The sequence below is a fragment of the Cylas formicarius genome, unplaced genomic scaffold (genome assembly GCF_029955315.1).
Source record: "Cylas formicarius isolate icCylForm1 unplaced genomic scaffold, icCylForm1.1 PGA_scaffold_4__25_contigs__length_36172078, whole genome shotgun sequence".
Classification (NCBI taxonomy): Eukaryota; Metazoa; Arthropoda; class Insecta; order Coleoptera; family Brentidae; genus Cylas; species Cylas formicarius.
In genome coordinates, this window is record NW_026844334.1 from 4,214,764 (window position 1) to 4,230,094 (window position 15,331).

The 15,331-nt window shown below is 33.7% G+C and overlaps 1 protein-coding gene across 1 annotated transcript; it reads left to right on the forward strand.

Annotated features, from left to right (window-relative positions):
• The first annotated feature begins 1 nt into the window (after window position 1).
• On the forward strand, window positions 2–12,158 carry LOC132700542 (1-acyl-sn-glycerol-3-phosphate acyltransferase alpha). Its single transcript, XM_060667923.1, has 6 exons — window positions 2–155; window positions 4,409–4,586; window positions 4,652–4,785; window positions 5,750–5,931; window positions 8,887–9,049; window positions 11,867–12,158. The coding sequence occupies exons 2-6, from the start codon at window positions 4,411–4,413 to the stop codon at window positions 12,013–12,015; spliced, it is 804 nt and encodes a 267-aa protein (XP_060523906.1). The 5' UTR covers window positions 2–155; window positions 4,409–4,410; the 3' UTR covers window positions 12,016–12,158.
• The last annotated feature ends 3,173 nt before the right edge of the window (window positions 12,159–15,331 follow it).

Sequence of the window (15,331 nt, forward strand, 5' to 3'; positions counted from 1 at the left end):
ATTAGATATAACGCTATGGGCGGACGAAGCGCGAATTCAAATTCAGTCGCCAGGGGTTCCGCGTTGTAGCGACAAGTGATGCAATCACTATTACGATCGGTGATTCCGGTGAAACTCGCGATATCTGTGGTTTCGAACTGAAACATTCGTAACAGGTACGTTTATTTTTTATACCGTGTCAATTAAGTTTGTGACAAAAAGTTTCGACAATCGTTTTTGTTTTATTTTTGTGAAAAAAGAATCTGATATTTTGTTTTTTTTTTAAATTTTAGTACCACTATATTTTGTAGAGGGCGTCATTGGTACTCTATTGAGGACTCCTACGGCCATTTGATATTTCTATTTAGAAAAAGTAGATTTTTCCATTTGTTGCTTACATGAATGTGGATTTTGGTTCGTTTAAATAAAACTAAAACCAAATTCTAAAACACATCGTATGAGATAAGTCGTCTTAACAGACTTCCATTAAATTTTGACTTTGCTTATTCGAGTCTATGCTCTTCTATTCCATAGTTTAAAGAAAAAAAAAAGGGAAAAATTAAAGAATATTTAATAATATTGCTCAATTACTCATATATAACGCGCATAAAAGTTCATATTCTTTGCGATTAATTTAATCCATGGTTGGAGTGTCCGATGGAACTGGAACTCAATTTGCTGATTTTAACCAAATGCAGCGATAAGATAAGCGCGACGAGAGTGCAGCCGGTCTCGTGGAAAGCGTCCTCAGCGAGATTGCGTCGTCGCTTAACCCCTTGGTCCCATGGTGACCTTTCCGCGAGTCGCGTTATTAAAATGTGTTTGACATTGAAAATCGTCTAAGATTGCGCTTACGCACCATCTTTTCGGAGTCGATAACAAAGGAAATATTTAATTACGCATTTTTTAGGCTCGACTTATTATTTAACTTCCAAGTAGCGCGTATCAAATCGCGCGATCGAAATAAATTTTACTCGTTTCGAAACGAAGGAAATAAAACCGCAAGAATTATGGCATTGAAGCCTTTAAGCAAGTTCGAGTGATCGATGACCAATCCAATCCCCAGAACGTCTTTTACTGGAAAATCATGTCAAACAGCACCTTCGGGTAGTACCCAATTGAAAAATCTCAAGTACTTTCATCTTAAGAAGTCGCTCGCTATCTGAATCTGCTTAAGTTTTATTCTATTTACTATTTTTCGTTTTCCTTATAATAACATTCCTCCAAAACACCCAATAATGTTATAAAACACTTTGGATTCCTCTTTTGCAGAATAATATTCCGAAATTCAATGCAATTTCCCCAAAATTAACATTGAATTGAAATGAATTGCTTTCGTACGACGTTTATTATTAAATAATATTAAATAACTGTAAACAAAAGACGACAAACAATACCCTCCCAGAAAAAAATAAATTAGAGCAACTGCTGGAAATGATTAGGGACTGGCGAACTCTTTCTAAAATACACTTTGGGCTGGTGTTGTGTATACTAAGGTTTTTACGTGTCCCCAGAGAAAGAAATCTATTGGATTTAAATCAGGTGACCTGGATGGCCCAAAATGTGGTCCAGTACGCCCAATCCAGCGATCATTATAATTTTCATCTAAACTGAAGTGCGGCGGAGCTCCATCATGCATAAACCACATAGAACGTCTTTGCTCTGGCTTAGATTTTTTGCCTATGAACGACACACCCTGTACATGATTCAAACAATGTTCGAAGTACAGGTTATAGCCCCTGATATTCCACGTTTCCTAGTCCAAGAATTTTTTGAAAATAGAAAATAGTTTTCGAGAAAATAAGTTTTTTCTGAAACCATGCAGTGCGCCATAATAATCAATGACGTGATCGTATCTTGGCAGCACCCGAAATGACGATTTCAATATGGATTTTTTCAAATATCTCGAGCAGCTTATGTGATTGACGAAAACCGCAAATACAAAAATTGTAGCTCTTGATGCGGCCTGTTCGAACCGATTAGCCATAATTTACTCTGTAGAAGCACAATTTGCTAAGTCTTTTGGATTTTTGCCTATTATTTTGAAAACCCTCTATATAATCCAAAAAATGCCTGAAATAAATGTTATTGCACTGGATCTTCCGCGTCTGCTGGTTTTCTAGAAGCTAAAATTACCAAAAAAAAAAGAATTTCTAAATTTTTTTAAAAATACTTGGTAAAATTTGATTGCACCCAATTTCTACCGTTTAAATGTGGACACGGACTTTTACTTCTCTGGCAAATTTGAAGTTGATATCTTCAAATTTAGAACACATTTCTCATTTAGCACGGACTCTCGGGAACACCCTGTACAATAGGTGAAAAACTTAAAAACAAAAGTGAGATCTGAATCATAGTCTTTCAGTTATAACCAATAATAGGGAGACCCATTTTTCAGTTTTTTTGAATTTGCGACGCACCCTGTATATTATTGCAAAATTGTCAAGAATAAAAGTTTATGCAGCCGTATCTTCTGCGTCTTCTGGTTCAAGAATTTTTTTGGTCTCTTAAACGGTTTTTGAAAAATGATGTTTTTTGTAGACCCTTGCACACGCAATTTTTATTTTTTTATTATACTTCCAGACCCCCCAGTCCCCCCATTTGCAATAGGTTCCGTCACGGGGTAAAGCTGCATATATGTGCCAAATATGAAGTCGATTGCTTCAAATTTTGGACACTTATCGTGTTACCGGCGTCGGATCAGGGCCATTTCTTATAAGCTTATGTGCCTCGTGGAGGGTTAAAAAGGACGCAAATTTTAATTTTGTAGCTTCAAGGGTTCGAAACTTATTCAGGGAAAAACCAAAAGACGAGAACGGAGAACGGACAAACACACAAAAAAAATATTTTTCGACGGTGATCTTTTCTGTACCAATGGTGATCCCATAGGATTTACCGTTACCGAGATATACAATTTTTATACTAACGTAGATACTTTAGAAAAATTCGATTTCATCGATTTTTGAAAGTAACAAGAGTGGCGAGAGAATACATCCTTGCCTCACCCCCTGACTTATTTTTACTCCCTCTGATCTTTCTTGTCCAATTTTTAATTCTGCTAATTGGTTCCAGTATAGATTTTTGGTTATGGTAGGTCTCTTTTATCTATGTTAGTTGATTTGAGGATTTCCATTAATTTATTATGTCTTGGGTTATAGTAGATGCGTTTAAATGGTTATTTTAAGTGAAAACCGTGCGTCGTACGAAAGCAAGTTCATGCACCGAATTGAATGCAGATTTTTGTTCTCAGAAAAAGCAGTGGCGTGCCATTTTTTTCTTTAAAAATATTCAGTCCAAACCCCGCACGGACGCCACTGGTAAAAAGAAAAATAAAGCTTTTGTGTCAAAAACCGCCGCTCAATGATTAAAAGATGTTCACCAAATTTGATAAAAATATTGAAAGTGATATAAAAGTTATAAAATAAATACAAATTTTTTAGAAAATATGCATTTTTGGACCTATGTTTATATGAACTTTTCGTCTTAAAGTCACTCAAGGAATCGTTTCTTAATGTTTGGCAGCGTACTTTCTTAACACCCTGTAAATGTCTAAATCTGTTCTATTTCACTATCAGAGTCGTCATTGAGATAAATTATAATTTATGTTGTTTTGTATCGAAATGTAAGAGTGCCCAATTTTTATCATCTGCTGTACTGAATTTTTTCAGTTCTCAATTGGTATGTTATTAATTACATATTTTGTCAAATTTATAACACTCGGACCTAAAGTAGGAATAACATTTTTTGCTCTGATCCTTGATTTTACTTGGTTCGACAAATGCTCTATGGGGTTAAACATGCAATCATATGGAGGAAGACGTTAATCAGTATGGCCAGCCTATCCAGCCAAATTATCGCATACCCAAAAGATGCGCCTTTTTGTAACTGAATTCAAAATAAATTCGCGCAAATATTTCTGTTCTATATTCTATATTCTATATTCTATATTCCAGTTCTACAGAATTTTAGCAATTAAAGATAAAAAATGGTCCATTATAGAGCAATGTTACAAAATAGGCATACGATGTGTTTGTATTGAAATATTAATAAAACATAACCGAAATATAGAGTGGATTAATATATAAGCAATAATATTTATTTCTAAATTGTTTAAAACAAGTTCAAGAAGCATGATTTTGATGGAATTTTATAAAATTTGTGTTCTAATTGAGATACTAATAAAATGCATTATCAGATCGCCTTATTTTATCAAAAGGAACCGTCAAGCCAAGTCGAAACCAAAATTTGCTTCTTTGAAATTCAATTTTCAATGAAATTCAAATTTGCGTAGGCACAAACAAAGTCCCAAAATTTCAGACATTGACAACTCACGTCAGTCGTACTCCAAATAACTTCGTAATTCGCGCCATTTTTTTTGAGTATAAACGTCTAATTTGAGGTTAAGTCGCATTCACGATCTGGCTTCCAGGAATGGCGGTATTAGTGTGGCCGCTGGCCGTGGTAGCGTTCCTGGCGCTGCTGTGGACGGTCAGTTCCGTAGCGAGATGTCTGATAAAATGGACGGTATTCGTGGTGGTATCATTGATATCCGCATGCGTGCCAATTCCCTTGATGCTGCTGAGACCTAGGGACAGTAGGAATGCCCTGTGAGTAGCCGAATCTCGTCGCAGGGAGCTTGGTGCTTACGCAGGGGCCTGAAATATTGTTGCAGGATACCGTCGGCGGGATTCAGAGCTTGCAGCAGGATTTTGGGGATATCGCTGAAGGTAGAAGGGAAGGAGAACGTCGTAAAAGGTTCGGGAACAGTGGTTGTGATCAATCATCAGAGCTTCTTGGATCTGATAGGTAATAACCAACGGTTTGATGGACGTTAACGTTTAATGTTCATTTGACTTTGTTCCGTTGGTGCCGTTTCTATTTATACACTGATTTTCCCTTTTTTTAAAAAAATCCTCGAAATTTCTCAGATTTTTTGAAATAATCCCATACATACCACTAATTTTTCAAACTAATTCCCTAAATTCCCCTGCGTATAACCGAAATTCCTTGAAATTCCCCGAAACACCTTATAATCTAATAAAATACCTTGGAATTCTATTTTTGGAAAATAATATGTCTTAGAATTAACCAGACACTTTAAAATACCATTGATTTTCCTATAAATTTGCTCGCAGATCACTCCTCATGGATTTTTAAGCACGCCAATGGATTATACGAACTGATTTCGCATATTATTTTTTACATATAATATATTTATCTATAAAAACATGAAACATATCTCGAGATATTGGCTTTGTAGTTCGTTTTAAGGAAAAATTAGTTTCTTTTTTTTTAATTTTATGTAGGTACCACGAGAACGAAACAAGAGAAAGATTGCTGTAATAAAACAACGAAGAGTGATCATAAATAAGTACTAATATTTCGTGTGGTTGTTTTAAACAAATAATCATTAACAAAGCAGTAGGTACCGACGCACACTCTTAGCAAATGTGTAAACAAAGATGGCACATAAAGATAAGCATCGTATATCGCTAATTGCGATTGCAAAATTTATCAAAGGTGATTTGAGGGCAGAGTCCTGTTTGATATAGAATGTCAAAATAAACTTAACCAAACTTAACGTGTGTCTATCTCATAGCTAACATCTCCATTCGACAGATCAAAACAATTAACAAAAAAGAAAAGTGTAAAGGTAACAATGGCAACACCGTAAATAGCTGCGATAGGTTCGGGAACAGTGGCGTATCGTCTACGTCAAACGCGACGTTGCCAAATATTGCTAATAGGTAAAGGTGTTTCCGTTTCGCAGTCTTGGCGTGCGTTTGGCCCGTTATGGACAACTGCACGGTCATTTCCAAGAAGGAAATCTTCTATCTTCAACCGTTCGGATTGGCGTCGTGGCTGTGGGGCACCATTTTTATCGACAGAGTGAACGCGAAGGACGCCCAAGGACGCGTCAACCAAACCGCAGAAATAATCAGGAAGCGAAAGGTCGGTGGCCATTAGAAAAAATGTCTAAATCTAATGCTTATCTCATTTTGATTTGATCATATTTCAGGCTTAGTTTTAACCAAAAAAATATTATATATACTTATTTTACTCGAAGATCACATCAGTTAATACTCGTCATAAGGCAACTTTACCTATAACGCCTCGTTAACTACTTTTAAGCCAAAACTTAGGCAACTCATGTTTGACAACAAGGGCTGAACTCTACCGAAATAGGAACACTTATTCTATTTAGAATTTTTCTTTTCAAATTTGCTTGTTTGTACATATTTCTTTATATAGGGTGTTTTCTAATTGAATGTCGAATTCAATGTCAAAAAGGACGTTTCACATGAACACATGTCCAAACTTTTGAGATACAGGGTGGTAAAGTTTTTAAAAATAAAATGTATTTCTTTCAGATCTGCAATACCACTTTAAGAGGCATTGTTTAGTCTACCACGTTTTTTTTAAACATGCACCAGAGGCGGACGTACAGAATTAATAATAATAATAATAATATTTATTTAAATCAAAACTTATTGTAATGTAAACATTAAATAAATATTAATACAAAAAAAAACACTTATATTCAAGGTATACTAAGTTAAATATTTGCCAGCCATCCTTGAACATAACGCAGATTAATTGAACTATCTATTTTATAATATGAAAAGAAAAAAAAAACATAATATTATACCAAAAAAAAGGGAAACGATTTTATATAATTACAATATATTATTGAATCTGCGAATTTCACTTAGAATAAATATACACTTAGAAACTTAGACCAGTACAAAAGTAATTTTTTTTTCCAACAGATAAATGCGTTTTTTGTAAAGTTAAATTTTCTCCGAGTTTGTTTCATACTTTTTGAACCAGTAAGTTATTTTTTATTAAGAACCAAAGGGATGATTTATAATATGATTTTTTTATGTGAAGTATTTGAAATTAAGTAAAAATTAACTCGCAGATTCAAATGAAATATAATTTTCAAAATTCTTTTCTGCATTACGTAAAGAGACTGAAGAGTTGTGTGATAGGCAGCACCCCAACCAATTATTCCGTAAGATATAAGTGATTATACCAGTGAAAAATGAGTAGAAATAAGTAATTTCCAAGAAGTAATTTCCACCTGTCTATTTTGGCAGAAATTATTATTATATTATATTATATTATTATATTATTCTTAAAATCGGCAATCGTTCCTAAAGAAATTTAACTTCTTGATTTTTTTCAAGGTTTTCGCTTGAAAAAATAAAAACCTCCCCTTTAATGACAACATGCAGAGAAATTAGTTTTTATTTTTAAGCGACCGAACAAAAAAAAATAAAAGATCAAATCTGCTCACTGGTTAAATCGGGAACTTTTTTTTGTAAGACGAGATATCTAGTTTCCAGTTACCAACTAGTATCCTCCACGAAAAAAAACTATTAGTTTTCTTTTACTAGTTCTTTTTCCTTTACGATTCTTATTTAAAAAAAAAAAAAACACTACCTACTATTAATAATTTTGAACAAAATTGTCTGTTAATCAATTAATAAGTATTAAGTATTAAGTATACCTTCAGTGTTTCTTATTAAATCGCAGGAAGCTCTTATAGAATCATTCAGCTCTACCGCGATGTTAATTGGGGTGCAATAAACCAAACTTTTACGATGCCATCATAAGAAGAAGTCCAAAATATTTAAACATTCTCTTCCTGCAACACTAAAGTGAGCAGGTACTTCCTCTAGCAATATTGGCAAATCTTCATCTAAAAAAAAAGTAATTTCCAATAATTCCAGCCCAAACATTTACGAAAAACTGTTCTTGATGTTTAAATTCTACAACTGCATGGCGGTTTTCATCGGCCCAAATATGGTTATTGTACACACCGGTCTAGCGGGCGTGAAGCGTCACTTCACCACGTCAGATTTTACCGCACGGGTTTGGGATCAATCGGATGTTTTCGGAGATAGTTCCCACGTTTTGAGTTTTGACGTTTGTCAATTCTGACGGTTGTGTCAGTGAATGTATTCCTGATGTTTTGCGAAAATCTACCCAAAAACTAACGGTCGTGGAAAAAGTGTAGTGTGCAACTCGTGAGTCAAATGCCGTTTTCCGCACTTGTTGCATAATATACTTTTTTCTACTCTCGCTTGTAAAATACCTAATTACGCACGGATCAAGTGTGCGGGAAGCGTCACTTTACCACGTCAGTTACGTTTCTCACGAATCCTAGCCACTTCGGACATTTCCGGGATTTTACCGCTCGGGCTTGGGAGCAGTCGGATGTTTTCGGAGATATTTCCCACGCTTTGAATTTTGACGTTTGTCAATTTTGACAATCATGTCAGTGAATGTATTCGTGTTGTTTTGCGAAAATGGACTAATGGTCGTAGAGAATACTATATTATGCAACAATTGCGGTAAACGACATTTGACTCACGAGTTTATTTGGCACTAGCGGAACGCAGCGGAGCGAGTGTTCAATAAATGAGTGATTTAAAAAGTTTACCCAACGTGTTGCATACTATACTTTTTCTAGTACCGTTAGTTTTTGGGTACATTTTCGCAAATCAAGACGAATACATACCACTGACATGGCCGTCAGAATTCAAAGCGTGAGAAGCGTGGGAAATAGCTCCGAAAACCCTTTTAGACACTCACAATCTAGGTATTAATAAGAACAACCGATTAACTCTATTATTTCGGAATCCCTAATATTTAGGTCTAGGAATATGACATACAATTTGAATGGGGTTTTAACGTTCTTTCGGAATAGTTTGCAAAATATTGAAAAAAGTTTTTTTTTTTTACTTTTGTTGCCACCGGCATAATAGGACATTTTGAGCGCCACTGTATATTACGGCACGAAACCTTCGTAAACCACAGCCAAAATTCCAGCGCCCTATATTAATCAATATATATTTTAAATTTGAAAACGCCCAAAGTCAAATCCGATTCGTTCCATAGGCGCGCGTCCTGATGTTTCCCGAAGGGACAAGGAACTTGGGCAACAAAAAGCTGTTGCCCTTCAAGAAGGGCGCTTTTCATTTGGCCGTGAGCAGCGGGTGCCCCATTCAGCCGGTCGCGGTGTCCAGGTACCGGTTTTTGGGCCCCCTGAGATTCGACAGCGGTGAGTTTTTTCGAAAACGTCCATTTATTTTTCCCCACTTTTTCCTATACTTACTATGCGAGAAAATTATTTTCATAATTCGATGATTATCGGTCGTATAGGAAAATTAGCGCTGGGCAATTTAGTGTTGTTTATGAATATTTTGCAGACATTTTTTTACTGCGTTATTAATTAATCAGTCAATTATCAAAGTTGCGAAATTACAAACAGAAACATATTACTTACTATTGCGTTACTATTTTTTTAGCCACCAAAAGTTACGTAGTTTTACACTGACAATAAATTAATTATTGATTAATTTCGACATTTTATCATACATTTTTTCAGTTCGGTCAACTCGGTATTTCGAGGTTATGTTTGACTCTTTTTAACGGCTTTTATTCAAAGTAGTATTTGGTTTAAACCCCAGTCACTCATCATCGAAAGACGGTAAGGAAAATAGAGATAAAGGGGGGTTAAAATTGATAAAAAGGGAGTTTAGGAAGTGCTCTGAACGGTTTCAACTGTTTTTATAAGGATGTCGAAAGAAAGTTTTGATAAAATAATATATATATATATATATATATATATATATATATATATATATATATATATATATATATATATATATATATATATATGTATATTGGGACAGACTATATGAAGAAAAAGTGCTCTGTCCATTTTTCCGTGTTTACTTTTTGGTGGCGATAAAGCTTGGATTAAAATAGAGGTCGCCGATCTGGAGCATTTAAGTCTGGATATGAAAAGACATAAAATTTCATAAATATACTGAAACAACGAAAGCGTGTCAAAGATATATTTTATCAAAAATTATTAATTGTATTAAATTTTGGGGAGCTTTTGAACTGGCTCTTCGGGGACGTAATGAGAGCGAAACTCTGAGTGAGTACCTACACAATTCTTCTAGTTCAGAATAATCTGTTACAGTGCATGCTTTAAGTTTGTCATAAATAAATAGTTGAGTTGAGTTCAGTTGATTTTATTTGTTTTGCTTTGATTATTTTCAATTAATTTACCCAAAGAGTTATTAGTTTTAAAAGCTATTTCTAAATTTTATTTCACTTGGAAGTTGGACGGACACTTTTTCACTGGAGTTTCAAAAATATATATTTAGGGAACAGTTTTTTGATTATTAAGAAGATTATTTTTAAAAAAGGTCTTCTTCTTTTTTCCTCCAATATAAAGGAAAATGTTGCCCCAAGTTGCATTCCAAGAACTAATGCTAAACAGTTGTGTACCCTTTTGTTCTTTTTCTTGCAATTTGTAGTTCTAAACTGCATTGAATATCTCGCTTTGTTGTGGAAGTCTTTTATATAAAAACCACACTTTTAAGACTCATAAAAAATAAAGTTTAATTTTCAAGTTTTAAAATCCTAGCAGGTAAAATAGAGCTACTATGAAAATTACCTGTGATTTTTTATGTGTTGTATTGTTTGTTCCCACTGCTGATTCATTATTATTAATCTAATGATGACATGTTTGTATCCATTAGAAGATCATCATATTTTTTATATAAAAACTTAATTTACCTCATAAATTCTCATTTATATAATCAAATTAAACAAAATCGACACTTCTTTGGTTAATGTTTTAATTTGAATTTATATGACTCGAGCGCCATCTACCTCAAGATTTATGAAATATGTGGTGACGCATTTTGAAAGTGTCTCATCTGTGAGCACTGTTTACAAACGTGGAGTTGATGAAATAGCGCAAAAAGTTTATGTGATTTTAGAACTCAAATTTATCTTATGTTAGTACCATGGACAAATGAGTCACTACCGTGGAACGGAAAATTTGAAATTTGTTTCTCGTTCTTGACGCTTTGAAGCCGTTTTAAAATTCATTCAAGCTTTTATTTTTACAGTAAAATAGATGAGGAGTAGGCATAAATAAATATAAATGTAAAATGTATTTTATAATGTAACTACTGTATGTTTAACCCCATAGGGCATTTGTGGAACCAAGTAAAATAAAAGGCAGGGTTATAAAATTGATAAAAAAATATAATTAATAACATACCAATTGAGAATTGCAATAATTCAGTATAGCCTATTAAAAATATTGAGGACGTTTACATTTCGGTGCAAAACAACATAAATCGTATTGTAATTAATCTCAATGATTTAATTTATTAATTTAATAAGATTATATCCATTTATATAAGGAAAAAAATATATATTATTACCAAAGCCTTCGAGAGCCCGTCGCTAATGTTCTGTCCTTTAAGACCTACCGGACTCTAACTTCCATAATTGCGGACAAAAGCCAGCACGATGAAAACGGAGACAGACTATACTTTCTTTCTCATTTGGCGACATTTTGCCATAAAATAGTAAGTTAAGGTTATGAACTTTCTTGGTCAACGTCGACTTATACAACAAAATGGAATCCTACGACTCGTTTCTACGCACACAAAATTTTCGTACAAACAAAAAGGTCAATTCGTTTGACCCCGCGGAATTTGGTCCATAGAGATAAAGCGAGATATCGCGGACAAAGGTTAAGTGGGCTTAATAGATTCCGGCTATATCTTTTTGATCGACTTGCGCGTATCGTGATTTAATTTACGAGTGATGTTTCCGAAGTTCTGGAGCTATAATTTTTATTATTTTTTAAAATTTTAGTCAATAATTTGGTTCTACACAGTCTCCATTTTTGTAAGACGTCGCCAAAAAACTTTTTCGGTTCAGTTAAACTTTAAACTGCATCTTCCATGCCACGAAAACGCTTCTTTATCAGTCAAACTCCTAGATTAGACAATTACGAGAACTTTTGAAACATCCCTCGTAATTCGGTTGTTGTTTGATGCAGGATCTATTAAAATCAAGATTCTGCCGTCCATCGACACCAAAGGCCTTACCAAAGACGACATTCCCAAGTTGATAGATGAAACGTACGCTGCACTGTCCGAAAGCGTTGATCTATTGTCCGCCGATGACGCTGCGAGCGCTACCACTTAAAACGGGACAAAGATTGACTAGTTTCAGACTGATCGGTTAAATTATTGTTACCCCTATATATTATTTATTCTTTATTTCTAAATAATAAACGCTTTTTGTTTTTTTTTTTTTCACATTTTCTTACTTAAAAAAATATTCTACGCAACTTATCTTGTTTTAGCTCTTTCTGAAATAAACTCTGAAGAAATCATTAACAAATAATGATTGAATAATTGATTTCTACATTGATATTTCAATACATTAAACTAAATAAGGTAAGTATTAAAATATGAACTTTAGAGGATAGAAAAAGAATTTATTGGTGTATTCAATACACTCAGATTTTTATTTATACATTTATGTCCACTTAATATTAAATTCGATGTAATATGGACGTCCAACTAACAAAATGGACATCTAAAAAGAACTCGTATTAAGTCCAGAAAAGATCCTTAATCAGCATATTCCGCACACATGCATGTATACAAGTACATAGAGGATAGAAGGTTTTCAATTTCTTAATGTAATATGATATTAATATTATTAATAATTTATTTTGTTTTAGCTCTTTTTGAAATAACCTGCAGAAATCATTAACAAATATTGATTGAACATTTGATATCTCTATTGAAATTTAAATTTATTAAACTAATTGAAGGTTTTGTTTTTTTTATATGGAAAGTTATTTTTTTTCTTTTTTTTTCTGTTCATTTGCTTAACTCTAAAGTACCTCTTTCTCATTCATATAAGTAGTGAAAGATTAACTTTATAGGATAGAAAAGGAACTTCTTGGTGTATTCAATACACTCAGATTTTTATTTATACATTTATGTTCACTTAAAATTAAATTTAACATAATATGGTTGTCCAACTAACAAGATGGACATCAAAAAAGCGTCCATATTAAGTCCGCAGATAATTGATAGCAATCAAGGTACGTTTCTTCTCTTGCCATATGCCGCCATAATATGGACGTCCACCTAACAAAATGGACATCCAAAAAACGTCCGTGTTAAGTCCACGGATGTCCACATCCATAGCGTATTCCGTACACAATCATGGACATACATATGCGCAGGTACAATACATACCATGTATATGTTGAATCTCTATGAATGGCCAAGGATCAATACTATATGCTGTGTTAATGAACAAATGTCGATGTAATTGTACAGTAATAAAAGTTAATTTAATTTTTTTAATTTGTATCACTTATTTCATATGTTTACATCTGGAAAATTAGTTAAATGGTTTGTTTTTATCGTCAGTGGCATTGGTTGCGGATTGGACGTTGGAAGTTGGTACGCGTAAGAAGCTTATATAAAAACATTAATTTCTTCTGTAATGCTAATGCTGTAATGGCTCTGAAGAAGCCAACAGGATGATTGGCGAAAAGTCAGCAAATTCGACTCAGCAAAAACCGACGCAGGGGGAATCCAGAAGTTTGATAAAAATATATTGCTTATTAAATCAACAATAGAAATAAAAAAAAAAAACACATTGTACTTTGGGTATCGGGGATATAGCAACGAATATAAAGATTAGATAAGGGCGAATTATCAAGCCGACCTCTGATGGCGTGAGTGTAATTTTTGTGGCATATAAGCTTCAATTTGGACTATATGAACTTATCAAATTAAGAATGTTACTATGAGCTGTTTTAACCCAGTTTTCAACCCTGTCAACCAAATAGGCTGAAAGTTTATCGGCATTTAGTCATCTACGAACCGCCATGTTTTCCATAACCTCACTAAAAATAACTAAATATTGAAGTGTCAAAACGGCAAGTTACCGGAGAAAATTAGGCAATGTTAAATAAGCCAAAACTACTACTCTCAAAACAATTGTTTCTAAAGTTTCATAAACTCTTATAATTTTATAAGACAGTTCGAAATAAAAACACTTTTAATTGGATTGGAGGGTTTATAAAACTCCAGGGAATCCTTCAAAGAAATGCAAATTTTGATACTCACAAGAGTAATAAACATAAGTTTATACCGCCGTCTAAAAAGGTGTCAAAATATTCCCGAGTAGTCAATAAAACTTTTTAAAGTTCTTCCGGAAGATATTAAAACCTTGGAAGTTCAACAATTTAAACAAACTCTAAAAATGCTCATAACTGATAAAACAGTTTACAGCATTAATGAATTTTTGCAGTGTGATTTCTAATGTTTGTTATTAAAATTGTAAAGGTACGTATTCTAATGTAATGTAAACTCCAATTGATTATTACCTTTTTCTCATTGACGTATGTAAATGCTTTTCTATACCATGACATGAATAAATCGATTGATTGAACTAGGTGGGAGCTACACATTTGACATTTTTAAATAAGTGGGATCGAGTGGGCGGCGTCTCAGCACATTGCCGTTGACAGACGATTACGTCACTGAAGTTTTCGCTTACGCTTTGTTTTCTTTTTAGGGAAATTTTAAACGGGTGCCACAAAGGTCTTAAATCTTACATAGCATAAGCAGAACATTTAAGTGGCGCAGCCGGAACGGATTTGCGGTAGCGGTGGTCAATTAGCTGAAGTTTCTATAAAATCGGCAATTGTAGAAAATTGTTTTTTGGAAACATCGACACGTGGATTGTCAAATCCTTATTCAGCACACAGAACCATCAAAAGAAGAAACTCCACAATGAAAGTTTCGATCTCTTTTAAAAGTCAATTTCAACGAAATCTATCAATGAAGGGACTTAAGAGGAATTATAGGTCCATGGTACTAGGTAATGAAGAAACGAACACATTCCGGATAATTGTTGTTTTTTAAAAAATCACTTTTCTAATTTTAGTTTTCATTAAAAAGGGAGAAGCTCTTCTTTATATAAAAAAAGACGAAAATCGATAGATAACTTAAGACGCTCTTAATTATTCCAACATTTGTGTCAGCTAGTTGAATAAAAACTTAATTCCGCTTTGCTTTGAAAATAAGTGTGTTTAAACTCGCTTTTCTTCAATCGGAACGTTGAAGTGGCGCAGTCGGAATGGATTTCTAATTGCGGGAGCGGTGGTACAATTAATGAATCGTCAATTCACGGGAGTTTCAAATCTTTTGGACACTTCTCTACGTTGATTTTCAGATGCTTATTTAGCATACAGAACTCTAAGCAATTTACTTTTGCAAAGAAGCAGCTTATACCCGCGATTTGTTGCGTACAAAACATATTCGACCACATTGGGATAGAAAATGTTCCAATCACAAAGGTAATTGAGTAGAAGTAACGAAGATAATATTTATTAACATAAAAAAAATAAGTTCAACGCAAATGGAAAACTAATACCAGCATAAATTGATGTATCTAGTAAAACAAAATTGAAAATAAAAATTATAAA